The following is a 25,466-nucleotide window of genomic DNA, read 5'->3' on the forward strand; positions in this document are numbered from 1 at the left end:
TCTTCACAGTCAATGACATGGTCATGTCTGAAAATGTACCAAACACAGAGGCACACACCACCAAGGAGAGCAATGACAACTCCAACCTGATTGTGGTTGAAGACATGCAGCCCTCACAAGCCAGCACAACCACCCAGGCATTGAGCTGGATTACAGACTTGCCAACTACCATGTAAACTCTGAAATGGGCCTGGGATCAGACAACAAGGGCCTGGAGTTCCCTGTGCTACCCCTGTCCCCCTCATCTTCAGCATCCCTGCCAGCACATTCCCAACATGAAGCCAGTGTCCCACCAGATCCAACCCACTACAGGACAAATCCTGCTTCCAGAGATGGTAAGTGTCAGCCCACCATTACAGTTGGGTAAGTAGAGGTCGAGCAGCAGGGTTGGGGGGAGGGGGCAGGAAGGGTGAAGAGCCAGAGCACTCCCAGTGAAACCTCAATGACTTGTTGGGTAGTTGAACCGCAGTCCCCTTCCCTCCATCCCATTCCCCTGCAGAACTGCAGTTTGAGTCTGTGCTGGAACTGCATGGCTGTACTTGGGGACTGCACCACTGTGCTCCCTTGGCCATGCCCCGAACCATAAAGGTAATGAACTAATAGCTACCACTATGATTAAAATGGACAATCAATGGAACTGACATTGTTTCTGTATTGTGGGTCCCAATTCAGTTAGGCAGTGATTGATGCCATTTAGGGTAAGTGCCCACTTAATGCTTCATCTATCCCCCTACCAAAAACACAACAGCAGTGGTACACAGCTACAGGGACCCTCCCTGCTGTTCCTAGCCTCCCGCCCAGAGCTCAAGGTAAGATATTAATCCTGGCTTCACATCCAGGTGTCAGGACAATGTACCGCTTCCCTCCCCTCCCCTCCCCTCCCCTCCCCTCCCCTTTGCCAGCACCTTTGTTTTTTTCCCTTAGATCCCGCCTCGAGAAAGTTGCAGCCTTCACCCCCATGCAACCAACTCATTAAAACAGCCACTCGGTCAACTGATGCAGACCACCATGGCAGTTCATGTTCTCCTGTAAGTGGCCACAGCATTGGTAGCACTATCCCGGTCAAAGGAGCCCTGGATTCATGTGGGTAGTTGAAGTGAAGGAGAAGTAGCAGACCCTCAATGCTGAAAACATTTTCAGCCCCCCCGATTCTCCAGCACCTCACACACAGCGCATATGGTTGTAGGCTCTTCACAACAACAATTGGCCAATACCCTCAAGGCAGGAGGGGGCGTAGGGAGGGGGTTGCTTGCTCCCTTTGCATTCTCAAGCTGTGCATGTTGAGCAACGCAGCAGCCGCTTCTCTTCAGTCTTTGCAAGTTATTGGCTACCAGTTAAACTAGACACAGATTGATCCCACTCCAAAGTGTCCCAGCTGGGGCATGCAAGGTGGTCATAGCATGTACTGCCACCAATGCTTGTCCGTGGTCAGGCACAGGATTAAGGAGTCGCACCACTATGTGACATGCAACCCACCAGGCAGCATGCAGAGGCCAAGCTGCTGTTGCTGAGCATATAAGCGAGACATTCAAGGAGTCCGTGAGAGTTGAGCAGGAATCCACAGATCACCTCACATCTTTCCTGAACCTGCAGAAGGTATCCTTGCCACTCTCTGCATCACCCCACAGTTTAACATACAAGGGGGATGGTCCAGCAGCTCCTGGGGACAATGCTGCCCCTGGGCTTCCCTGTCCTACAGGGCTCCCCCACAGCAAGAGCAAGCAGCCTGCAGCTGTCAGGCAAGTAGGTCCTACCCCCTGAACAGGTGGGGTGTCCAGCAGTGGCTGCTGCCAGGCTGTGGCTGCATCAGATCTGTGGTAATTCACATTAATGGGGAAGTGATGGGTTTCACCAATGTGGGCTTATAGGGTTATTGGGTATTTTTTTTTTATAATCCATTTGTTTACTTGTTCCACTAACCTCCCTTCACATTTCTGTTGTGGTGTTTAATAAATGCTGTGTCTCTTGTCAAAACTGTGGAACTGTGGCCGTGCCATTCACTGCATGCGTGGGGCAAGACAGTTTCAGGGGCATGGAAAGCTCCCCAAAAAGCTGCTTGATACAACCTATGCCTGTCCCAGCACCAGCTGTGTCTCCCTCCCTCCTTCCCTGCCACCCAGAAGCTGGCTCTGACAGCCCAGAACTGATCAAAAAAAAAAAAAAGAAGGGTGGGCAGAAGCTGTGCATAGCAACCCAAGATGTTCCTCCTTCCTTGTCGATCTCCCTCCCCTCACCCGCCACCCAGATCTGGAAGGGCAGGGTCTGGAGAAGCCCACACATACAGCACAGGTTTTTCAACCTCTCCCTTCACTGCACCCCTTCCACATCCCCAGAATTACAGCTCAGCACCCAACTGAGTCAGCCCCCTCCTACACAATCCCCACCCCTCAACATACCCCTGCACATACTGGAGACAATCACACAAGAGCACAAGTTCAGCCAATAGGGTTTAATTGTGTACCAGGGATCATCCTACTGTTTTGATCCTCAGCCCAGAGCCTGGCACACTAAGTCAGTCAGTGTCTCATGCACACAGCACCAGGCAACCACACTCCACTTGAGAATTTGCAGGCACAGCATCTGAAGCAGCCAGGGGCCAGTCAACCCTCACTACCAGGGGCTGCTCTCTCAGCCTCGCAGATATGCAGCATGAATGCAGGAACCACAAACCAGGACATGTTGCACTCACTGTCATCCACGTGTGACCTCAGAAACTTCAAGTGAGCCTCAAGACCCCAAAAGCACGTCACAGCCTTTCCACAGGTACTGCAGAAAGTGATTAAACAATTAAACAATTGGCTTTGCAAGTCACAACTTTTGTTGGGGAGTTTCTACGTTGAGACTTGCAAAGCCAGTAATTAAACAATTCCTTCAAGGCATCCAGCAAATGGCTGCATTAGCCAGGGGTGCAGTGAGTAGGTAGAGTCCCCAGTTACTAGCGGGTCCACTGCCTGAAGCATGATCAAGATATAGCCCTTCCAGCTGATGAATTTATGGCCATGATGCACAGGGGAAAGGATAGCAATGTGTGCGCCACTGACAGCCCCAACACAGTTGGGGAACCCTAGGCTGGCAAGACCCATCCACAACCTGGGGGTCAGCACAGCATATGATGCACAGGGCCATCCCCCACTGGATCACCAGACACATCTTCAGCACTGCCTCTCTAGCTGTCAGCCTGCCAACACTGAAATGGTTTGCCACAGACTGGAGGCTGTCTGGGGTCACAAACTTCCATACAGCAATGCAACACGCTTCTCCACAGATAAGGGCACATGCATTACTGTTGCCCATAGCCATTACGCGTGAGGCAAGCTTGGCACAGATCTTCACAATGGTGCCCCGGACATGTGGAAGTTTACATGGCACTGCTCATCATCCCAGGTAGCCATGATGATTCATCCCTACCAGCTGCTGCTCGTGTCCCTGGCCCAGAAACACCGCCTCACCATAAAGTCCTAACCTGAGGCCAAAATATCTTCAGGGCAGCAACTGCTGCCACGGCTTAGGACTGCCACGCCTTAGGACTACCACAGATGGCCACAAATTGCCCACTGCTGGCACTGAGTACAGACATGAGCTTCTTCCCAACAAGTGCTTCTCCCGTGCTCTTGGAGTGAATGAAAGTAGTCATGGAGGCCATCAGAGATGACCAATGTTGTCTTTTCTACTCAGCCTCACTCCTTTCCTTTTTCATGTCCTTATGATAAGGTACTTGGCAGAATTTGCAGATTCATTAGAATCTGACAGGTCATGCCATAAGCACTTCTGCTATGGCCTCAAACTTGCAACCTCTGGGCTATCAACCACGCACCTTAGCACCCATACCACTTCAGCCCCCCCATAGTCCTGCTTATGAGTCAAGACACTGGGACACAAAGGTCCACAAGGCAACAGCCAAGTAGGACTCTGTAGCAGCCAAAGGTGGTGGAAGCTCCAGGTCAGTCATTGGTGGCAGCACAAATGCAGTGGAAATACAGGCAGGCAGGCAGGGGCACAAGTTGTGCCGCAAATCAAAGCACAACATTTTGCTACCGACAATTTGAATATCCTACCGGCACTTTCCTTGACACTGGCGGAGTTGGGGGAACCTACAGGCACTTGACCAGTACAAAATTAGTTGGGATGTGTGCTCACTTGAGCCACTTGCTGCTAAGAGTAGCAATGCATCCAGCAACTCTAAAACCAATTGGAAGGGCAATGTGTGGGCATGCCAATCCAACAACTTCTCCATTTTCTGGTCCCAGAATAAAAATGCAATATCTGTTTATAGTGTTATTTCAACCCCTACGCATTCTCCCCAAATCATCTGACACCAATGCTTACCCAGTCTCTTCTTGAAAACCTCCAGTGAAGAAGATTTTACAACTTTCCTAAGCTCCAGCACCTTACTGAGCAACAGAATACTCCATTTGTATTTGCAGTTTACTTTTAATTAGCCCTGGCCACTGATCTAAAATGTGCACAGATGTAGTCTGTGCTTGTGCAGGGCACAGTGGGTTTTTTTTAGTGTCCTCTTCCATATAAAAATTCCTTTAAAATACTTTTAAAAAACAATACAAAGGATTACTCAGCAAAGAGACAAAAAAGGAAAAACATGAGCACCAATAGCACCAAGGCAGACAAGATTTCTTGGGTGAATTTGATATCTTTTATTAGACCAACCCAAATAGTTGGAGAAAAGTTATTAAGCAAGCTTTCGGGTTCAAAAACCCTCTGTCAGGCTAAGGAAGTGTCAGCAGTTGGTGTGTGCTCTTCCTGGATGGAATGAAAAGTAAAGAAGCCAGGGGCTGGGCTGGGCTGGGCTGGGCTGGGGAGTCAGTTGCCAGGCAGATTATAATGTATCAAAAATCCAATGTCTGTGTTTAGTCCCTGATCTCTAGTATCCAGGAAGTTGATGAAATGGAGCTCATAGGCTCATCTCTGGGAAGTGTGTAAGTTTCCCTTGAGGATCAGGACTGAGAGATTGGAGAGAGAGTGGCCCTCCTGTGAGAAATGTGCCCCCACCGGTAATTGGGTATTTCTGTCTTTGATAGATTTCCGGTGTGCGTTCATTCAGGTGCGCAGTTGTTGTTTGGTCTCTCCTACATATTTTCCATCAGGGCATTTGGTGCATTGGATGAGGTATATTACCTTTCTGGAGGTGCAGCTGTAAGATCCAGGGATGCTGATGGCTCTGTTGTGGGGTGTAGTAATAGTGGGGGTGGTGGAGATGTGTTGGCAGGTTTTGCATTTCTTGTCCTGGCACGGTCTGGATCCTTTTGGTGTGTTCTGGGCTTGAGGAAGTTTGCTTCTGGTGATGAGGTTGGCGAGGTTTGGTGCTTGTTTAAAGGCTAGGATGGGTGGCTCTGGGAAGATCTTTGTAAGAATAGGGTCTCTGTCTAGTATGGGTTGCAATTTTTTGAGGATTTTCTGTACAGGTTCAAGGGATGAGTGATACATCATAACCAGCAGTGTGCGATTTGTGGGGGGGTATCTTCTGTACTGCAGCAGTTCTTCACGTGGTATCCAGGTGGCTCTTTCAAACATGCAATCTGTCTCTCTGGAGGAGTGTCCTTGTTGGGTGGAAGCCTTTTTAAGATTGGTGAGGTGGCAATCCCAGGTGTTCTCTTCAGTACAGATGTGGTGGTATCTGAGGGCTTGGCTGTATATCACAGCTTTTTTGGTGTGTTTCGGGTGATTGCTGGTTCTGTGCACCCGGGATTGCCACCTCACCAATCTTAAAAAGGCTTTCACCCAGCAAGGACACTCCTCCAGAGAGGTAGATCGCACGTTTGAAAGAGCCACCTGGATACCACGTGAAGAACTGCTGCAGTACAGAAGAAAACTCCCCACAAATCACACACCGCTGGTTATGATGTATCACCCCTCCCTTGAACCTGTACGGAAAATTCTCAAAAAATTGCAACCCATACTAGAAAGAGACCCTATTCTTAAAAAGATCTTCCCAGAGCCGCCCATCCTAGCCTTTAAACAAGCACCGAACCTCTCCAACCTCATCACTGGAAGCAAACTTCCTCAAGCCCAGAACACACCAAAAGGATCCAGACCGTGCCAGGACAAGAAATGCAAAACCTGCCAACACATCTCCACCACCCCCACTATTACTACACCCCACAACAGAGCCATCAGCATCCCAGGATCTTACAGCTGCACCTCCAGAAATGTAGTATACCTCATCCAATGCACCAAATGCCCTGATGGAAGATATGTAGGAGAGACCAAACAACAACTGCGCACCAGAATGAATGCACACCAGAAATCTATCAAAGACAGAAACACCCAATTACCGGTGGGGACACATTTCTCACAGGAGGGCCACTCTCTCTCCAATCTCTCAGTCCTGATCCTCAAGGGAAACTTACACAACACTTTCCAGAGACGAACCTATGAGCTCCATTTCATCAACCTCCTGGATACTAGAGATCATGGACTAAACATAGACATTGGATTTTTGATACATTACAATCTGCCTGGCACCTAACTCCCCAGCCCAGCCCCTGGCTTCTTTACTTTTCATTCCATCCAGGAAGAGCACACACCAACTGCTGACACTTCCTTAGCCTGACAAAGGGTTTTTGAACCCGAAAGCTTGCTTAATAACTTTTCTCCAACCATTTGGGTTGGTCTAATAAAAGATATCAAATTCACCCAAGGAATCTTGTCTGCCTATGTCCTTAGACCAATACGGCTACAACCTAAACCCCTGCCAATAGCACCAATACATTTGAGAAAAAATAAAGAAGAAATAAGATTTACTGGGGAAGTAAAAAACACAAATTTAAAAACACAAACCCACAAAAAAACTGAAGAAGCACTGACCTTTTCACTTAAATCCTTGTTTTTATGGCTGAGGTAGCATGTGCAGATCTGGCAGAAAAGCCTTAACTCCCTTCTCAATGCCAAGAGAGTCTCCTAAAGCATGTACAGAAGGAGAGGACACAACTTAAAGCTTTGGCAGGTAAATTCTCAAGTGAATAAACTCAAAACGTTGTACTTTTGTCTCAAACAATGTAATTCATTCAAACAAGAAACATGCTGATTGTAAGGACCTGAACTGGCTCAATCTTTTACTTGCATCAGTTGTCCGATTATAAAAAATTACTATGCTCTGTCTTTCTAACAGAGATCACATCTGTGACAGGACATACAACCCATAGCAAAAAAAAAATCTGTTTTTCCTAATCAGTGCTAGAAGTGACAGATGCTGGGACATATAAACTCCTTAAACTGGTACTCAGATTCATACTGTTGTACTAGGCAACTCTCTGATTTAGGGGATTTTTCCCCATGGGTGTCTACCAGTATCTAATCATCAGCCCTTCATCACAATGCCAGCAAGGCACCTTTCAAAGTTAATGAAATAAGCCTCGCACATCCCTGTGAGACGGATAACACCACCCATTCTACAGAAGGGAACTTTGGCACAGAGAGGCCACATTATTTGCCCGTGATCACATACAAAGTTTGTTTGTGTTCTATTTGTTTAGTTGTGGTAAGAACTTAAGCTTCATGTAAATGAGTGCAGCTCTCTTTGAAATCAATGAGAGTGCATGTTTTTACATCTGAGCTAAATTTCTTGAGATTTAAAATAAGGAAGAAGGAGGACCCACTTTAGTGTAAGCCAGGAAAGAAGAGAGAAGAGAAGAAGAATGCTATGAACTGATGGAGGAAATGGTGCCAGAGCTGCTTTACAGGAGCAAAATGTTTTGAACACTGGCTGCACCCCTGCTGACACTAGGATTTGGTTGTGTGGGGAAGGATACGGACCTTATACTGCAAGTCTAACCAAATCTGGAGAAAGGAGAGAATTCAAAAAGCTGCTATATCAGTCAGGAAAGCTGAGTTTTATCAGAGTTGAAATGTTTTAAAGAGAAGATGAGCGTGGAAAGCTAGCCAGAGTCAGGAGCAGAATGTCATCCAGGCACAGGAGTTCACCCTTCCTAGGCTGTTCTCATCAGATTTGTCCTATCTAATGCACTTCAATCAAACAGAAAAAAATAAAGATATGGACTTCCCTTTTCATTTTTTATTCTGTAGAGGATGTTGGACTGAAGAGAGTAGTTTTCAGTGCAGACAGAAACCTCTATGAAGGGTAACAACTCAAAGTTGTTGTTTCTGCTTTTATAGGAATCAAACCATTTAAGTTTTCAACTTTTTAAGAGGAAACTGAAATGTCCCTAACATTAAAAAATATCAAATTGTTTCCCTGAACATTACCTTTGCTTACGAAAAAAGAACATCTAGCAAGCAGTTTTTGTCTCTATCCAATGTCAGGATTTAGCAACGCATATGCATGCACTAAAAACCCAAATAAGCTGGTTAAATTATGCCCGTGCAAAAGGTTAATATTGAAAGAAGTACAGGCTTTTGTAAAGATCGAGAGACACAAATGTCTGAACTGATTTTGCTTTCTCCAAGGAAATATGCATATCATCTGCTTGAGAAAGCTTGTCCCTGCTAGCCATCAAAAGGTAGGAAAATCTATTTAAACCTTTAAAGCATAACCCTTGGTTTCACAATCTTTTTCAGGGGCCAACCTTGGAAGAAGGCCTTTCCCCAACTGCAACCAGCTGCCACAGGAGAGCAAAGTATGTGCACTGTAAAGCTGGTAGAATCATCTGCAATTAAAAAAAGACATAGAACTCTCTTTTAATAATATGAAATGCCACAAAGCAAATGCTCAGAACTAAATGAAAAAAACAATCAGTATCTTACCCTCTGTGTGCTGCTTCTACTGCAGCACGAGGCACTTCATTTCCCAAAACACACACAGTCGGTTTATGTTTAACTAACTATGACCTCCCTAGAAACTTTGATTCTGTAAAACACTTAAGTTTCCTCAACTTCAAATGGAACTTACTTATGTGCCTCCATGCTTTGCTAAATTAGAGCTCAGATTTAGGATCACAGGAAAGTAGGACCTCACAAATTCACCTAGTCCAGCCCTCTGTTCAGGGCAGGAACGTACCCGACTGAAACACCCCAGCCAAGTGTCTGCCTAACCTGCCCTTGAACATTTAAAAGGATGGAGATTCCACAACTTCTCTAGGTAGCCTGTTCCAGTGCTTGACTAACCTCATAGTCAGAAAGCTATTAGTGCCTAGCAGAGCTCATCACCTCGCAATCCTGGACAGCATCTCTATCTCAGAACAGAATGTTCAGACTGACAACACACCGTCTATAGTTTAGATCAAGAGTGTCAAGCTCAACCCGTGCCCCGGACCAAACCCAGACCACAATGCTCCTCACAGGCTGGATCTGGGGCAAGCAGTAGCTGCAGCAGGGCCAGCAGTGGAGATAAAGACCCAGTGGGGCAAGCAACTAAATGCCATGGAAGAGGCAGCACAAGTAGCAGTGGCAGCAGGGCAAGTGACTGCAGGTCAAGCAGCCACAGGGCAAGTAGGGCTCTATCAGTACAGCCCTTGCTTGCCAAGGATCCATGTCCAGCAGAGGCCTTAGATCTCAGACTGCAGAACAGACTACTCCCAAAAATTCTTTGGCTAGCCAGTAGGTTGGCAGACCAGATGGAGCAGCTCTGAGGCCAGATCTGGCCTGCAGGCTGCACATTCGATGTCCATAGTTTAGATAACAGTTGATCTGTAAATTGGCTTCCCCAAAAAATTTCCTTCTGCAGGTAAGAGGGCAAAGTATTTCCACTTCTGATTAACAGCAAACTACTAATAATTCATTGATTTTCTCTCAATTAAGGGCAATATTGTGGAACCAAGAAAGAAAAACCTTTCTACTAATCTGTGCTGAAGACTAATCCAACTTGGGCCACAATTTGACCCTGCAGCCTTGATCAAACTCTGTTTTAAATTCAGTTATGGTATGAATCCACTGACATTTTTATACACAATGTATACAACTGGCACAACGGGTCTCATCTTGGGAAACTGAGACATATAAATAATTAACACATGCCTACCTCACAGGACACTGATGTAATGGATCATGAACATTTGCTTTGAACCGCAAGCACATTATTATTAGTGGTAATGACCAATACTTTACCTGAACAGGTAAACTTCCATGCTCCATTTCAAAAACCAGCAGCTCTGAAGTCTTGTCATGGAGATTCCACTTGGCAAGGTCATGTGCACTGCAAGCCAAAAAGAAAAGAAAATACCAGAGTCAGAAAATTGTAAAGAGAAGAGATACACATGGTATTTCCATTTATCCTGTATCTCACCACATGCAATCTGGTCTTTAAAAAAATCACCACAGATACTTGTTTGAGGAGGGAAGGTGATGACTTTCATCAATACCGTGATCTATTAACAGAAATAAGAAAAAAAAATATTCCCTGTCTATTGAACAGGTTAAATCTTTTTCTTTTGCCAGCACTAACTGAAAACCAACATCTTCCACTGAACTCTCTCTCGCAATCACTCAAAAAAAAGGTTTTTTTCTTCAATGTCACAGATAACTTTTGTTCTTATGATACACAGAATTGGTGTAAACTGGGAATAAATGGCTTTCTACTACTTATGTTACTATGTATAGATTAGACCAATGATTCTCAACCAGGGTATTACTAGGTGCAAGGAGATATGCAGATAAGTGCAGGCTCCCTTGGTCTTGGCCAATTATCCACCCCCACTGCCTGGCCCTTCTGCAAGAAAGCAAGAACTGTAATATATAAATTAGTTTTTGAAATTGGGTGCCACTCAATTCACAAAAGCTATGGAGGGGTGCCCTGATTCCAAAAAGTCACTGACCCACTGGATTAGGCTCAGGCAGGCAGGGAATTTCCCTAGAATTTGCTAACAAATGCTAAAAACTTGTCATTTGTTTTCCTCCTCAGCAATGAAATCTGCTGAGGAGGCAACTCCTGAGATGTCCCAATATAAAGAACTTCTGAAAAAAAACAGGGAAAGAAAGGACAATGTCACTTCAGTATAACCTAATTTTAAGTATGCATTGTCTCAGTGGTTATCATTCTGTCTTGTTTCTGTTACAAAACATGCAGCTTGTGTATGGAGAGGAAATGGAAACAGAAGGAAAGAAACAGAACATCTGCACTTTCTGTACATTCCAGGAACGGTCCCAGAATTCCCAAAAAGATTGCAGGTTTGACACCAAGATTATCTCCAATGTTACAAAACACCTACAGGCTGCACAGAATAAGACAGCTAGCGCCTCTTTGAAATGACAGGGCAAACTTAGCCATGTGTGATGAAGGGAAAGCGACTCCTAGCCTACAGCTCAATTCTGGCACCCTCAGGCACCTCAAGTACTTGGCAAGTAGGCCCAAACAGGTCACTGCAGAGGTTCTACTCAAGGTCAGTCAGGGTTGAAAAAATTGCCATCAGATACCAAACAAGAACATACTATGCTCCAGAAAAGCCATGCTTCTGGGAGACTTGCTCTTTAACAGATACAGACCAGAGCACATCAAACATATTGCTCTCATTGCTTTCTCTGCAGGCTGCCTGCTTGCCTTGATGTAAGGCATCCTGCTAAGAAGGCAGGCACTGAAACAGCCCAAATGAAAGGGCCTTCATGTACACACTGTCACCCCAACCTAACAAGACTTTGAATCCAGACATGCCATCTGCTTCAAAACTGACCCTTAAGATCAGTCAAGTGAGTTCAAAAGAGCTCCTTGCAAGGAGAGTACACCTATACTTAGGAGCGTCTAGAAACCAGAAGGGGGAAAAAAGTACTCCTAAGAAAGGAATTCCCCCGAACTATTTTACATGCTACCACCTCACCTAGTGACGGTTTGAAAGTTTTGTTAAGCAACCAACAGCAATTCCTGTTTTACAGCAGCTTGGTGTGGCTGCACTGTGCAGGGAAAGGGAAATGAGAAATTGTGTAAACAAACATCTCACTTATGAAAAGCTGCTATTCTTCTCAAAGCAGAGCATATTCGGGAAATTCCTTCTTCACCTGTACAAAGACCTTCCTCCTAAATCACAGGAGTCAGGAAAGAGAAAAAAACAAGGAGGGTGTTAAGAGTAGTCGTTAGTTCCTCTACTAACTGCAAGCTTAAATTACACGACTTCCCAGCTTTGGAAACTACTTGGCCTTTGACTATATTTCTCATACCTTGCCTATGATTGAAAAAAAAAAAAAAAAATCTTACGTAAGGTGAGAAGAAATTGAAAATCTAGGAAATGCCACACTATTATACTTGCATTATAACATCACCAGCCCTCAACCACCCACAGCTGCCTTCCCAGTCCCAAGCACAGATGCTAACTACAAGGCAGCCCCATTCAGGAGTCCTCCAAATCTGGCCTGCAGACAACTACTGGCCCAGGAAGCACTGGCTAGAGGTCCACAGGGAACTAAATGTTCATGTGGTGCTGACTCTCCTCATTTTCAGGTACCACACCACATTAAATGTTTGCCTATAAATGCAATTGCAATAATATCTGATCAAGGGAGGTGGCCCTTCGAACAGAGTTAGGAGGGTAGGGTTCCACAAGATAACCTCTTATGTAGTTGTGGCCCATGCTAGGATAATGTTTAAAAACCCCTATCTTATCTTGTTTCTAATAAAATACATGTACTCAGGGGGAGGGGAGAGAAGGTGTCTATTTATACCAGGGGTGGCCAACCTGCAGTTCTGGAGCCACATGCGACTCTTCAGAAGTTAATGTGCATCGCCTTGAATATTTGCACAAGCAGACAGTGATCAGCTTCCATTTGGGCATATATATTTGGAAGCTGGTCACCGTGTGCTTGTGAAAAGATTCAAGGAGATGCATATTAACTTCTGAAGAGCCGCAAGTGGCTCCAGAGCTGCAGGTTGGCCACCTCTGATTCATACCAACATAACAAATCCAATATGGTAGAGTGAGGGATCCTAACATGTTTACGGCATCCCAGCATCCAGTAAAAATCCACTCACATGGGTTTTGGCATGACACCTGTCGGCGATGGCACAGCTGATCAACTGCAAGCTCTCACTGCGTTCACACAGCAAGCTATTCATATCTCCACCAGCTGCTTTTACTTTTTCAGAAATAACAAAAAATTTGCAGTCCTCCTTCCACAGAGCAGGAGACACTTTCAAAGACCCTAAGGCTATCTTATATGATGTGGTATTCCCAACAGAATTATCTTTGAGAAAGGAAATTGTGAACTTCCTGCTTACTGCCAACATGTACCTGGACAGAATGACACCTTCTCTAACATATATGTTTAACAGAGCTGTAGTTATTTGATCATAGATGGCATTTTCAAACAACACCATTACATACAGCACACTGTAGCCCAGGGGTAGAATATCCATTGGTGCTCTGGCTGGAAGAATCCACAGCATTGCAAATACAGAAACAGCCCATTCCCTTCTGTCATAGAAGACACCAGCCATTCCCTTCCACCCTCTTCCCGTCAGGATACAATCTTCAGTTCTTTAAAATGTAAATAGACAGCCCTTTCATAGAGTTCAGGCTGTGTCTGTAAGCTTTGTTCCCTCAAGCAAAAAAAACCCAGAATGTTTCAAGACTGCATCTCTCTCTCTACTTGTTTTTTGATTCAGAAATATTTCATGTATTTCCACATCCACTCGCACCTCACGCCAAGAGTCATGCAGCAGCTGGTTAAGCTGGTCCACCAACTCATCTATCAGTTGAGTCCTAGCAAGATCCACTCTGTTGTGAATGGCCAGATCTCCACTGCAGAGGATGTCATACATCCTAGAGCACGCCTCGAGGACATCCATGTCTGAGTGTTTGCACATAATGTCTTTCACCTCTTTGAGCAAAGCATCCAAATGCTGCAAGTAATAAACAAGCATCATAATGACAGTTAAGTCATGTTTATGCCCTTTTATATTTCAGATATAAAAAGTGCCTTATACTCCTTTTAATTTTGTATCAAACAAAATCCCAATTTGAAAATGAGAGGGGGGATTACAGGACAACTTCACTTGCTGCTTTAGATCTTTGAGCCCTGTCTTATCATCACTATTTTACCATCTTCTTATAACCTTAAAAGAACAATTTCAGCTCCCAGTATAGCACTATACCGGTGGTTTTACCTAATGACAATGGCAGAGGACAGGGAGGTGAAAGAGTGCTATGAAGGATAGACACTTGACACTGAAAATTGCCAGCTTAATTAACTAAAGAGGAAGTATGTTTCAGATCTCTCGCTATTCTGTTAGAGAGTCATTCCCATGTGTGGGCCACTGGCAGTATAATTTGTTACATAGATAGAACCAGATACAAGCACATTTCTGTCATACTGCTAATTCTTTGTCTCCCCCAACTAACGTCTTAGGCTAGAAATGTTCAAGGATGTATTTATTCCCTTTGCTAAAATTAACCTCCTGTAAATATCCCTAACAGGGCAAGTCTTCCCCAGTTTTCCAAATCCATCCATTTTGCTTTTCCAAGTTCATCCATTTGTGACATGGCTCTTCCATGCACAGATACAACTAACCTCATTCTTCTCTTGCAGTTACTCCTGGCGACTGGAGGTAAGACAGTCTCCAGTGAGAATACTAGGAGCAAGCTGCTAGGAGATGCCAACTTGGATACATGTTGTAACATACTCTCCTCTCCATCCAACAAAATGCCAAAACACAAAAGCCTAGAATTTATGCAGAAAATGAGGCCTCCTGCATGAAACCATAAATCATTATGCACTGGGGTGCTAAACCAACATAGACAGATGTACATAAATAAGTGTTAAAGCATTACTCTAATGGTCCCGATACAAAATGTATAGTCTGAACAGGAAGACTTCCCTCCGGCTATATTTCTTCAGACCCATTAAGTCTTACTAAACCCTGCAACTGTTACCAAGTACCATAAAGCCCCATAAATTGTTTCACATATTTGGGATCTTCCACATATACCAGGTACCCCGATTCTTATTCACCTTTTCCAGATGTCCAGTACTGTAAGCCTCTAAATCATAATACTGAGGGATTGGCAAGAGGTTTACCACTTTTTCAGCATCTGCTGAATACTGCAGAGGAAGAGACAGGATATGAGTGCAGTGCAGGAATGTTAATGAAATTTTTAACATGTGCTCATGGAGCAGCTGCTCGTTACCTTTGCCAAGAGCTGAGGAAGAACCACAATAAAGTGTTCAGTAATTTTGGTACAATCTTCCAATTGTATTTTCTTTTCTTTCACTGACAGGATCTACAGAGAAAGCATTTTTTTCAATTATACAATACTCTCAGGTTTGAGTGGGATTTTACACTTACCCCACAGTAGAAAGTATACTGATATGTGAGGTTAACTAACACAAACCACTAGGCTGAGGTACAAATATTTTTTTCCATTAGATTTATGCAGCTTTTGAAAAAAAAAACAAAACTGGAATTAAATTTCAACAGACAAAGTGTTCTGTTTGGATGTGGACTACTGTATAACTCTATCGACTAACAGATAAAAATGGCTTCTGTGTATCATTAACATGCCTCCACTGAGCTGCGCTTCCACTCAAAGCTCATCTCAATCAATATCTATTGCTAATAAAATGTTTTGTTTGGAGGCCAAGGTTTGGCTTGTGCACACTGCTTTCTTTCCAAAGTACCTGCCATTAGTGCACATAGGAAGGACAGATTTGACTGCAACACAATAAAAAAAATTAGAACAAAATCCACCGACTTTCTTGGCTGCTCCTCTGCCCACAGGAGGGTGACCTTCAGCAGCTTCTCGAACAGTCACTAGGATTATTTCAATCAGTGCACTTTCCTGGGCCCCGCTCAGTGCTGTAAGCAAACCACAATTTCTTTTCAGTGTCACACCAAAGCAAACTGAAGATGCACTTGCAGCTAACAAAAAAAGCGTACTCCTTCCTCAAAACACCTCTGAAGTGATTTTAAAGGGAAGAGAAAAATTGAGTTAAGTCCAACCTGAAGATGAGCTGAAACTATCTGCAACATTTTGCAAAGCACAAAAGCAGTAATTCCCTAGTAAAGCCAGGTAAGTGCAGATAGGCAGTTGGTCAGGGGTGTTGGTTGTAGCTGTGTTGGCCTAAGGATATAGACAGAAAAGTTTCTTTCGGTAAATCCATTATCTTTTATTAAACCAACTAAAATAGTTGGAAAAATTCTTCTTTCCAAGCTTTCAGGTACAAACACCCTTCTTTGGACAGGTAGTGGTATTTTCCAAAGAGCTTCAGTGACCAATACCTACTGAAAATCCCATGAAGTGCCAGTCTGAATCTTTACCTAGATCCCATTAAAAAAAACTGGACCTACACATTTTAAATCAACCTCTCAGAATTTCCTCTGGTTCTGCCATAATAAATACTATTTAAAACAAGTTAAGATAGTTTCACAATTAAACAATCCCTCCAACGACTGCGTTTCAGTGAACTGGTACACTTAAGTTCCTCAGATCAATCATGAAAACCAATAAACTCAATACCCCTGCCTTGAAATGTAAAGGAAAATCAAGATTTCTAAATAGGAAAGAACTTTCATGTAGTAGTCTTTTATTCTTTTCACCTTACAGTAAAGTTAGTCTGTTTGATTCACCACAAGTCTGGAAAAGGGCCAACATGGTCCCTATTTTCAAAAAAGGGAGGAAGGAGGATCCAGGTAACTATAAGCCGGTTAGTCTCACCTCTCTCCTTGGGAAAACCTTTGAAAAAAGTATTAAGAAACACATTTGTGGGAGTGCAGCAGGAAAAATAATGCTGAAAGGCGCAACCAGCATGGATTCATAGCAGGTAGATCCTGCCTGACTAACCTTGTTTCTTTTTATGACCAGGTCACAAAATGCTTAGATGCAGGAGTCAAAGTAGTTGTCACTTACTTGGATTTTAAAAAGGCCTCTGATATGGTGTCTCATCCCATTCTTATAAATAAACAAAGTGGCTGTGACATAGATGATTACACGGTCAGGTGGATGGCAAATTGGCTTATGGTATGTACCCAGAGAGTGGCAGTGGGCAGGTCAGTAATGACCTGGAAAGATGTGGGCAGTGGGGTCCCCCAAAGTTCAGTCCTTGAACCAATGCTGTTCAATATCTTCATCAGTGACTTGGATGAGGGCATGGAGAGCACTCTGTCCAAATTTGCGGATGACACCAAATTATGGGGCAAAGTAAACACATGGTGGGCAGGGAGCAGATTCAGGTGGATTTGTACGGGTTGGAAAAGTGGGCAGAACAGAACAGGATGCAGTTTAATAAAGATAAGTGCGAAGTGCTGCACCTAGGGAGAAAGAATCACCAACACATATACAGATTGGGAGATGACCTTCTAGGTAGCACAGCGGCAGAAAGGGATCTCAGAGTCATAGTCAACTCCAAAATGAACATAAGTCATCAATGTAACAAAGTGATAAGTAAAGCTAACCATACTCTATCATGCATTAGCAGGTGCATCACAAACAGGTCTAAGGAGGTGATACTTCCCCTCTATGAGGCACTGGTAAGGCCACAGCTGGAGTACTGCATCCAGTTTTGGGCGCAGCACTTCAAGAAGGATGTCAATAACCTTGAAATGGTCCAGAGGTGGGCTACTCATCTGGTTAGGGACCTGCAGGTAAGGCCCTACAAGGAGAGATTGAGGGACCTGGATCTCTTCAGCCTCCACAACAGAAGGCTGAGGGGTAATCTTGTGACCATCTACAAATTCATTGGGGGGTGGGCAGCAAGGAATAGGAGATGCTCTGTTTACCAGGGCACCACCTGGGGTAACTATAACCAATGGTCACAAACTGAGCAGATTTAGGTTGGACATCAGGAAGAGCTTCTTCACAGTAAGGGTTACCACAATCTGGAATGGGCTTACAAGAGAAGTGGTGCTCTCCCCTACCCTGGAGGTCTTTAAGAGGAGACTGGACAAGCACCTGGCTGGGGTGATATGACCCCAGCGCTCTTTCCTGCCCAGAGCAGGGGTCAGACTCGATCATCTACTGAGTTCCCTTCCAACCCTAAAAATCTGTGAAATATATGAAGTCACAATTACAGTACACATATGGTGTAAATCAATGATATCTTCAAACTCTTCAGAGTAAATCTATTTTGGAATTTCATGGGAATTTCACTGGCTTTATTTAAAGCAGATTTTGCAGTATTTCTCAATTAGGACAACTGGTTCAGTGTCATTAGGATTAAACTTCCCCAGAAGCTAATGGGTCAAAGTTTATGAAATGCTACTAACTTTAATCAAATTCTATCCTCTTCTACCAGGACTGGAAGTTGACTCATCTTCTACCAAGACCACACCTGACTCCTCAGACCCATCTATATGGCTCTTTTGCAGTCTAGAAACAGGACTGAAGCTTCTCTCACCTTTAAAGTAGAAAGTCATTGGATATCACAGTGCTCTCAGTGTTGCTCAACATGCAACCTAACTGTTGTTACATTGCATTGGATCCACTAGAATCTTTTCTTAATCGGCCAAACTCCCAAGAAAGTGAGAGGAAAAAGAAGAAAAAACATCTTTCGCTATCCACTTGCCAGAGGACACAAAGGAAGGACAAGGGAAAAATAAAAGATAAGGGGAAGAAGAGCCATAAATACTTATGGCATAACAACCTGACAGCACTTCACAAGAATTCATAAGTGCATAAACATACAAGAATTCTGAATCATGACAATCAAATAATTTGAAGTAATATTGGCAGGACACTGAGCCAAGTTGCTCTCCAAAGTTAAATAACCTTGTTTTAACTGAAAACAAAACAAGTTTCTTCCAAAAAGCAACAGGAGTTCTTTTGGCAACACAAAGCATTTTGCCCACCTACCTCCGTCTTCTTCAGAATCTTGCAACAAAAGGCTCGTCATACACGCCCAATCCTTCAACAGACTGGCCGCCCAATCCCATAGGCTGTCTACAAGGTATGCAACATGTTTGTGTAGCTAGAGATTTAAAAAAAAACACAAGAATAGAGAACCAAACACTGTGTGAAATCTGAATATAGTTGATCATATAGTGCTCACTCCCTCTCCAGCTAGAAAGCTGAGCCATTCATTCATGTTATGTATATACATGCATATGCAATTCTTCAAGCATGTTAACTGTTGACCAGACCCAAATTAAATACCAATTCTTCAGTCTGATATATAAGGAATAGCAAGATGGGGAGGGGAGAGAGATACTTTTAAGGGCAAAAAGATATTTTAAGTAGTCTCCCTAAATTACCTTGTTTATTACTGTTAAATTACTGTTAACAAGGTCTAAAATTCCCATTGCCATGTGGGGCCTTGATGTCAGATACACTTCAGGGCTACATGTTAGTTGCTTCAACTTCATTTAGTCCGATTGGACTCCTCTGCCACGCATTTTTTTTTCTTTTCCAGAAAGCCAGTTCAACATTAATACACATGGAAAATAAATGGCTTGGTATGACAGAACACAGCTGCACACCTCTGCTTCACTCCAACTCATCCTAAAAAGTTGAGAAACCAAACAAAGCCTTTCAAGAGAAAGTCTTTGCTTTGGACACAGAACAATATCCAGCAACACCCTAGCACCAAGTCTCAGGCAGGTGCAGTGGACTTGAAAGGCTCCCACTGATCTTTTCATCTATGACTGTCAACATCATCCTCACCTCACTCTCCAAGAAGAAAGCTATTAGAATTCTCAAGTGACTGGCACTGGGCTCAAATTTCCCTCTACTTTTGGGCAGACATTCTTCTTCATCTCCCTGATTATTAAGCAGCCTGTGAATAGAAAAAGGGAAAATATCAGTCCAGTTCTCCTATGTACCTTCTGCTCATTCTGCAGAACACAAGGATTCTGTCAAAATTTCAGGAAGATTTAATTCTTTCAAGTTCTCTTCACCTATTTCACAAACATATCCTATCTTCCTGTCAGCTGGGAGGAAGGAGAGAGAGATTATTTTCAGTTAACAAAGTTCTGCCATCTCTGTGGATGCAGGGACCACCAGTGATCATTTATACCCATGGCTGGCCAGTGCACTGGATAACAGACAAATTAAACCTAGTAACAGCACATCATGAGATATGCCTCAAACCTTTAAGGATGCCTGGTCTCCACAATAATTTAAAGGTTATCACAATGATAAATATGGTTTGTGGGAAAGTATTACTGCTCAATGATAATTTGTATTATGGATGGCTGCTGGATAGACCATCCATCCAAATGAACAGACATGGATGGACAAACCAATGCTCTTAAAGAAAACCCAGGATTGTGCGTTTCCAACATTTGTTTTATCCAAACTGACAACTACATTGGGAAAAGTACTCTCCTTGCATTGCCCAAGGTGTAGCATGACGGTCCTTTGTGATTTCAGTTTTCTCCTGCTCTCCCCACAGAAATCAAAGAGTGAGGTTGCTGCTCATGAAAGATGACAATTTAAGTCCTGGCACTCATGGATGAGCAGAGCCCACCAGGTCATGCCTCCAGAAAATTAACAGGCCACAGGACTGAAAATTAGGGTACTATAGAAAAAGATTTGCCAGCATAGTTATGTCAGTAACCCTTCCTAATGGACACCAGCTTAAGCCAGAAAAAAAAAAAGAATAGCATAATCCAGCCCAATAAGCAAAATAAACTAATACTGATGACCCTACCTCAGGAGTGGGCAAAATACAGCTTGCAGGCCAGATCCAACCCACCAACAGATTCGATCTGGCCCATAAGTGGACGGCTGCCAACTCACTAGATCTGGCCCGCAGACGTCTCCAGTGGCTCTGGCTGGCACAGGCTGCCAGCAGGCAGGTGGGACCACTTCTGCCCAGCAGTATAAGACATCAACTGTACACCCAGGTGGGCAGTGGCATCAGTTGTGGACACCGCAGGCAGGTTCAGGAGCTTGGACACAGAACCTGCCATGGCGTCCACAGCTGACCCAGTGCCCTCCTAGCACGGTGGAAGCTACTGCCTGGAGCCCCAACTCAAAAAAAAGGAGGCAGATGGGAAAAGAAACAGAGAAGAAGAGAAGAGAGCAACAGAGATGGATGTGGCCGATAGGTCCCTAAAACTCATTAAGTGGCCCTCTGACTGAAATAATTGCCCACCCCTGCCCTACCCCCTTCCCAAATGTTTTTGCTAGTAAACTGTACGTATTGTTCAGAAAAATGTACCTAGGGCTTTGACCAGTATAGAAATATTACCCAAAAAAAGCAATGTAGGGCTAGGGGATGAGATGAAAGACTTCACATAAAAGGGTTGTTTTTGGCTCCATAAACCTTAGTTAGTTTAGCTGAGTGGGAACAGACAGCAAACAGGAGGGTGTACGCAAATGCGTGTGAGAATAAGCAGTCAGTTTTTAATTTTGCCCCTCCACAGCCTTACCAAAAAATAAAACTTTATTCTTGCAAAACAAAATAGAAAATTCGGTCCAGCCATAGATACAGAATGTGTACTAACTCCCTTTTTAGCTTGCCAGTCCGATTCATTTCATGCAACCGTTGTTATAAAAAGCCCATTTATAAGAGTTACTCCTGGGGGCTTAAATCCTGTACTTCATTAACTTGACTGAAAATTGTGAGGGCTTTTTAATCTGCTGAAGCTCTCATTAATCCAGGGCTTTACAATGTATAAGGCAACTTCCAGAGGGAGAAGAGGAGGCCACCTTTGCGATTAATCACAAACAGCTATAAAAACCCAGCAGATGCGAGGTGATGAATTGGCTCATAAGAAGCAAAACGTCAGGGAAACAATGTATAAGGGAAGGCTGCATGGTCCTCCAATTGAGTCAACACCTGTGGATTAGTCAGTTGTTTTATACTTTATTTATTCAGCCTTATATTTTTCTTATGCTTGTTTAACAGACCTGGGCTAGGCAGGAAAACAAATGGTTAGCCCCAGATTTCTGATTCAGCAGATGAATGCTAAAGAAAGCACATCTGGTACCCTCCTGACATCCATCATATCAATGGATAATGTCCCTCTTAAACCCACATTCACTGGGAACCAAAGCAATGGTGATGGAATATGCAAAAGTAGCCAAGCAACAATACCTTTTATAAAGGAATTCCCCAGCTGCTACTGCCAGTGGTCTGTGTGTCGTATAAACAAACTGGTATAAGGTTTCACAGTCTTCAGATGACAATGCATCCTCACAGTTCCTATGCAAAGAGATAATGCAAGTTATTATGCATGTTAGCTGGAAAGGATTTTATGTATCCCAACTGATCTATAACAGTGTATCTCAACTCGTGGGTCACGACCCAAAAGTGGGCCACAAGAATATATGAAAGGATCATAAATAAACTTTAAAAATGGTTCAATCTTAAAAAATAGATTCTCTTTTAAAAGAGAAATATGTGGAAAACCCTGGCTTTTCCCCTGCAGGCTGGCAGAGTTTCAGCCTGCAAGGGGCTGCTTGGGGACCCCCTCTGCTGCACACACCCACTCCCTGCCCCACACCCTTGAGGGCTGGGGCTAGGGGGCAGGAGGCAGCAGGTCAGGAGTGAAGGGCATTGGGTCAGGACTGGCCATCAATGTTTCCTGGTTGAGCACCACTGATCTACAATATGTTTTGAAGAGGGCACTTGCTGTGTTGACATTAAAGACATAAAAACAAGTATTTGATTGGTTTATTCTGTTCCAGTCTCCATGGTTTGTTCATACAAAAGTCTAGCTAGCACAACCCTTTACTCTTGTAAGTGCCATCATATGTGCCTACTATCCCTCAGCATAAATATATCTTGCAAAACAAAGACAGACTCCGCTCAGACAGAATATTCAATACAAAGTTATGGCTTATGTCTGAGACCCTGCAGGATGTTTGCCCATACACTCCACAAATATATTTATTCTATGCTGCTAGACTAATATTTGCATCTATCCTATTTTAATTTTTTTAATTAATCACTGAGTAGTTAATAATATATTTTGCAACCAATGATGAAGATATTTGACCATTACTCAGCTAAGTATTCACAATTCCTCCCCTTCCCTCCCCTCCTTGGCAAAACATTTACTTAGTGCATAATTTCTTTTCGACCTATTCCTGTCAATATTTACTCAGAGAGAGACCACATTCTAAAAGGAGTCACGAAAACTGTTGCACTTCAGAGAGCAGGAGTCAGATTTTGGTTGCAGTCAAGGGCAATCAGCCTGTTGTAAATTGGCCTGTAATGATCAGGGTGCATCATTAATATTTTCACTCTAAAGGCCTGCATACTCTGCCAGTGACCATTAAAAACAAGTTGGCTGAGTACAACCTGGCAGAAAACACTTTCATTAAAACAACAGGCAACTTTTCAGGAAATGTGAGCAAGTGACACTTAGGGAAACAAGCCATAACGATCACCTTTGTGAATCCTGAGACTTTGTTGGCTATCAGAAGAGAACAGCCCACACAAGAATGCTCTCTCTACAAGCAGAGGAGAGTTAGCCAAGTTAGTCTGAAGTCAGGCAGAAGGCAGGCTAGATGTCTACCTTTATAGACTAACTTGGAGATGTGTACACACACTATATATATAGCATAAGCTTTCATAAACAGAGGGCTTACTTCAGATGCTGTGAAAGGACTTCAGGAAACAGAGCTCCTAAACAGAAAGCAGTGATTGCAATACAGAGGACAGGTACAGATAACTAACAACCCTAAGGACAGGTAAGTGGAACTTGTATAGGAAATTACAGAACAAGAAATCATCCACTGAGACTGGACTGTGTTAAGTATGCTCTAAACTGAGAATACAGATTCTTATCCTATTACTTACATTAGCTTTTAAAACCTATGTCCCCCAATGGGTTATCTGCCTTGTTTCTCTCTCTCCTACCCATCCACCTTGCCTCTCTCAGAAGTGCCCTGTCCTTTTTCCTCCCCCCTTCCCTGCCCTTTGTATTCTAATCACTGCTTTCTATTTAGCTGCTCTGCTTCCTAGAGTCCCTTAACAACATCTGATGGAGTAAGCTCTCTGCCTATGAAAGCATATATACTTCTGATTTAGTTACTTTATAAAGGTGCAAATATATCCTCTTTCTAAGCATCGTGGTGTTTCCAGACCGCTCCCCTACTACCATTTTTAAAACCACAGCCAAAAGTTTCTAGCTTAGTTTCAGAGTTGCTTATAGCAAATATTTAGATGGTTATCTCTCCCCAAATTCTAGCGGTTAGTTCCAGGAATTCCTGATAGCAAGATGCCTGTGCTTCTAATATTTAACTGCTAGGAATTCAGATTTGAGGCTGCTGGAGGTTTTGTATTTTAAATTTGTGACTTGTCAAGATGATAAAAGACCAAGACAGTACAGAGGGGAAACAGGAAAGGGAATCAGCCCCTAGATACAGAGTGGGAACATGTTTTTAGACATTGTGGGAACATGAACACACACACACACACACACACACTCACATGCTCACACTTTTGAAAGACTGGTATCAAACTGAAAGGGCAAGTTCTCCATGGTGAAGCTCCTGGAGTCCAGATCATTGTGGATGAATGTATGAAATGAGAGGATAGTTTTCTGATATCTGTGGCTATTTCTGATATCTGTGGCCATTTCTTGCTCTTTTACAACAACTGTGCTTTCCTCAATACATGTCAAGGAGACAAAGGGGCAGGCATTGCACTCACTCTGTAACTATAAAAAGTCCTTCCTTTCAAATCCCTGCCATAGGAAAGAGTGCCCCATAACAGGTATGTAGGTACAACCAGCCTTTCTTTGGGGACAAGTTAAAAGACTTTACCTGGGACAAAATCCTATCCTGACTTAAGTCAATTTGAATGCTGCCATTATCCTTAAAGGAGTCAGGAATTTACCCCAGATATTTTTAGTCTGTAATGCAGTTCTTCCCTCTCCTTGGGGAAGGTCTAGGTGAGGTGTGAAAGAGAAGCTTTAGCAATAAAATGCTTTCTGGTGTCAAAGAGGTTTGGTGCATGAGAGAAAAAATAAGCCCCTTTCCCCAGTACAGGCTGGCAGCAGCTGATGACATTCCTTTCACTAATGGATTTTTTTGTTTTTTGAGAGAGAGAAAATATCCCTGCATCTGTTCTCTCTCTCTCTCCTTTCACATAGTGCTCAACAGTTGCCTTCTTTAAAGATGTCAAGTCTTACACTTGAAAATTATTTTACTAGCTCCAAGGCTCTACTTGCCTTTGGAAGAGGCAACACCTAACTACATTGACAAAGACTAATTTTGGAAACCTTCCAACAATAAACAGGTATCTTCCTTCTGTGTGTGTAAAGGGCCAATAATTGTACGCTGAAGGAATACTTTATATATTGCAATTCTACTGCTGCAAATGTAAAGCCCCTAGAATGCCAAGTGACAGATAAAGGTTAAGCCAGTAGTGCCTGCCAGTATTTAGACGTCTAAAAATAAATAGGCATGGTCTTCCACATGCTAATGCCATGATAGATCATTTTTTCCATACTTAGTGTGAACATGCACTGGAGAAGAAAGACAGGGGTACTCCAGGGAATGAGCAGAGACACTGTTCTGGATGCCTGCATTAGCTAATGGATCTAACAAGATAATTTTTAATTTGCATTTTATGAGATTACCTTGGAAAGCAGAAAACCTGCTATAGTCTAAACACAAGAGATGCAGCATTGCATAGGGATCGTCTCCATCAGCTTTTGCTCACTTGCAGTTGCTTGTATTCCA

General features: G+C 43.4%; 1 protein-coding gene across 4 annotated transcripts in view; it reads right to left on the reverse strand.

Annotated features, from left to right (window-relative positions):
- LOC102563066 (cohesin subunit SA-2) overlaps positions 1–25,466 on the reverse strand; it is a 99,185-nt gene that overhangs the window by 17,355 nt on the left and 56,364 nt on the right. For all 4 annotated transcript variants that reach the window (XM_019485137.2, XM_019485138.2, XM_019485136.2 and 1 more), the window contains 11 exons: positions 21,868–21,975; positions 19,488–19,599; positions 18,681–18,795; positions 15,585–15,688; positions 15,021–15,113; positions 14,845–14,934; positions 13,532–13,735; positions 11,841–11,917; positions 10,018–10,105; positions 8,541–8,621; positions 6,823–6,915 (listed from right to left, as the gene is read on the reverse strand). In XM_019485137.2, the coding sequence (XP_019340682.1) occupies positions 6,823–6,915; positions 8,541–8,621; positions 10,018–10,105; positions 11,841–11,917; positions 13,532–13,735; positions 14,845–14,934; positions 15,021–15,113; positions 15,585–15,688; positions 18,681–18,795; positions 19,488–19,599; positions 21,868–21,975 (1,165 nt within the window). The remainder of the gene's footprint in view (positions 1–6,822; positions 6,916–8,540; positions 8,622–10,017; positions 10,106–11,840; positions 11,918–13,531; positions 13,736–14,844; positions 14,935–15,020; positions 15,114–15,584; positions 15,689–18,680; positions 18,796–19,487; positions 19,600–21,867; positions 21,976–25,466) is intronic.

Source organism: Alligator mississippiensis, chromosome 1, assembly GCF_030867095.1.
Source record: "Alligator mississippiensis isolate rAllMis1 chromosome 1, rAllMis1, whole genome shotgun sequence".
Taxonomy (NCBI): domain Eukaryota; kingdom Metazoa; phylum Chordata; order Crocodylia; family Alligatoridae; genus Alligator; species Alligator mississippiensis.